The sequence below is a fragment of the Centrocercus urophasianus genome, unplaced genomic scaffold (genome assembly GCF_019232065.1).
Source record: "Centrocercus urophasianus isolate 14NV4802_14NV808 unplaced genomic scaffold, USGS_Curo_1.0 seq_490, whole genome shotgun sequence".
In the NCBI taxonomy this organism is placed as follows: domain Eukaryota; kingdom Metazoa; phylum Chordata; class Aves; order Galliformes; family Phasianidae; genus Centrocercus; species Centrocercus urophasianus.
In genome coordinates this window covers 1-2,164 of record NW_024885078.1, presented here as the reverse complement: position 1 = coordinate 2,164, position 2,164 = coordinate 1, and the positions used below count along the sequence as shown (strand labels likewise).

General features: G+C 51.9%; 1 protein-coding gene across 2 annotated transcripts in view; it reads right to left on the bottom strand.

Annotated features, from left to right (window-relative positions):
* PFKFB3 (6-phosphofructo-2-kinase/fructose-2,6-biphosphatase 3) overlaps nucleotides 1-997 on the bottom strand; it is an 18,022-nt gene extending 17,025 nt beyond the window's left edge. The window contains exon 1 of one of the 2 annotated variants that reach the window (XM_042834868.1): nucleotides 879-997. In XM_042834868.1, coding sequence (XP_042690802.1) covers nucleotides 879-957 — 79 coding nt within the window. In that variant the 5' untranslated portion in view covers nucleotides 958-997. The remainder of the gene's footprint in view (nucleotides 1-878) is intronic. The other variant, XM_042834869.1, reaches the window with a different exon arrangement.
* Nucleotides 998-2,164: the final 1,167 nt, after the last annotated feature.

The following is a 2,164-nucleotide window of genomic DNA, read 5'->3' as shown; positions in this document are numbered from 1 at the left end:
CCCGGCCCTATGGATTCCCACAGCCGCCCATTGGGAAATCCCACGGAGCTGCTCTAGCGGCAGCTGTCAGCTGAGGGCGAGCAAAGAGCCGTGCTCGCGATCCATGCCACAGAGGCACCCACGCGTTCGCTTTTAGTTATAAAAATAAATATTCTATTTTACTTTAAGCGCAGAGTTCACTTCCGAACAGACACATCCATTCCGAGCTTTGGTGCAGGACTCGGAAATGCTATTTTATGCCCACCGCCAGTATCAATGCAGGACTTAAAAAGATTAACCTGCCTGTTCTCCTCTTACCCTCCTATCTCACCCTTAGCACAGCACGGAGATGAGCAAACCTCATTTTTCTAAACCCGCTGTTCTAACCTCCCCCCTACAAGCTTTGAATTCATTGCTAAAGGCTCCGAGTTGATCACCAGTTATCCAAAGAAAAATCAAACCTCACACGCGGCGTAGAGCAACCCGAAAATCCTGGCGGATTTAAACAGAGAGCCCATTTTAGCGACCTGCCCCGTAGCCTTATAATCCCATCGGCATTACGGGGCGGAGGAAGAAGGGAATGAGGCCACACGCATCTCGGAGCGCTGCGCCTTCCTCCAGCCGGGGCTGGAAATGAATCACGGGCCGGCGGAGAGCGGAGGCAGGGCCATATCGCATCGCATGGGTAGCAGATACAGCATAGCGCACGCCGCGTTGAACAGCACAGATGATAGAGACGCTACCACATGTGAATATAAAGGGGACGTGCCGATATCGCGAGGGCTCGCCTCAGCTTGCAGCATCACGCAGGACGGATGAGGGGCTTCTCCCATCCCATCGCTGCGATGCTACGACCACCTCCCAAGACCCCCCTCCCCCCATCCCGTGCCCGTACTCACAGCGGCGGGGCAGCGCCGGGTGGTTGTCATTGGGCAGCCAGATCTTCTGGATGCGGCTCTGCGTCAGCTCCATGGGCATGGTTAAAACAAAGGTCTTTTTGCGCTGCTCCGCGGCCACCTTGGGGCGTTTGTACGGGATGGGAAGGGAGGAAAAAAAAAAAAAAAGGGGGGGGGGGGGGAAAGAAAAAAAAAAAAAAAAGGAGGGGAAAAAGGTAAAATAAAAACGATCCGCTGCTCAGAGGGCGAAGGGTTGGGGGTGCGGGCACTGCGCGGTCACCGCGTGCACAGGAGGAGGGCGAAGTGCTGATCTTAACAGCAAAACGCAAAATAATAAGTACAATAAATTAAGAAGATCGGTTTTTCCCCTTCCGCTTTAAAGTCAAACCCTTCCAGCCGACAGCAGCAGCACGAAAGGGGTCGGAAGGATCACCGAGCAGCAGCACCGCTTCTCTCCCTTCCTCGCACTGAAGCCGGCGAGGCTCCGGCGCCGCCTATTTGTAGCCCGGGGGGAACCGGCAGCGGCTCCACGCCCCCGGGGGCGGAACGGGGGGAGGGGGGAGCGGCGATGCGCTGCTGCGGAGGGCGGAGCGGAGCTGCCGCCTGGTGAGCGTCCCCAGCACTGCAGCGCGGACAAAGGCGGTGCCGCTGTGCCCCCCCGGCAGGCTTTGTTCGGGGCTGGGTGGGGTGCAGGTGGTGGGGAGGGATGGGAGAGTGAAGGTGGGGGTGTCGGAAAGAAAGAGTGGAAGAGGGACGTGAAGAGAGCGAAAGGAAAAATGTGGACGAGGAAAGTAAACTGAAACGGAATGGCAGTAAGGCAAAGGAGAGAGAAAAAAAAAAAAACCAAAAACAGGAAAGAATGTGATGAAGCAGAAGTGAAATGTAAATAAATAAAGCAGAGATAAAGTGTAAAGATAAAGGCAGGAATTGAACTGAAAAGAAAAGGAGAAGTAACGAGGTAAAGCGGGACTCTAAAAAAGAAAGGTGAATGCAAAGGAAAAAAAAGGCAAAAAAAAAAAAAAAATGCAGACAATGGGGGTAAATATAGCAGAGAAATTGCATACACACACACAAAAAAAGGAAGAAAAAAATAAAAAAAAGGAAAAAAATACAGAAAAAATGAAATATGAAGAAAAAATACAGAGAAAAAAAGAAGAAAAATGAAGAAAGTTACACACACAAAAAAAAAAAAAAAAAAAAGAAAATGTAAAAGCAGAAAGAACCCTTCCTCGCAATGAAGCCGGCGAGGCTCCGGCGCCGCGTATTTGTAGCCCGGGGGGACCCGGCAG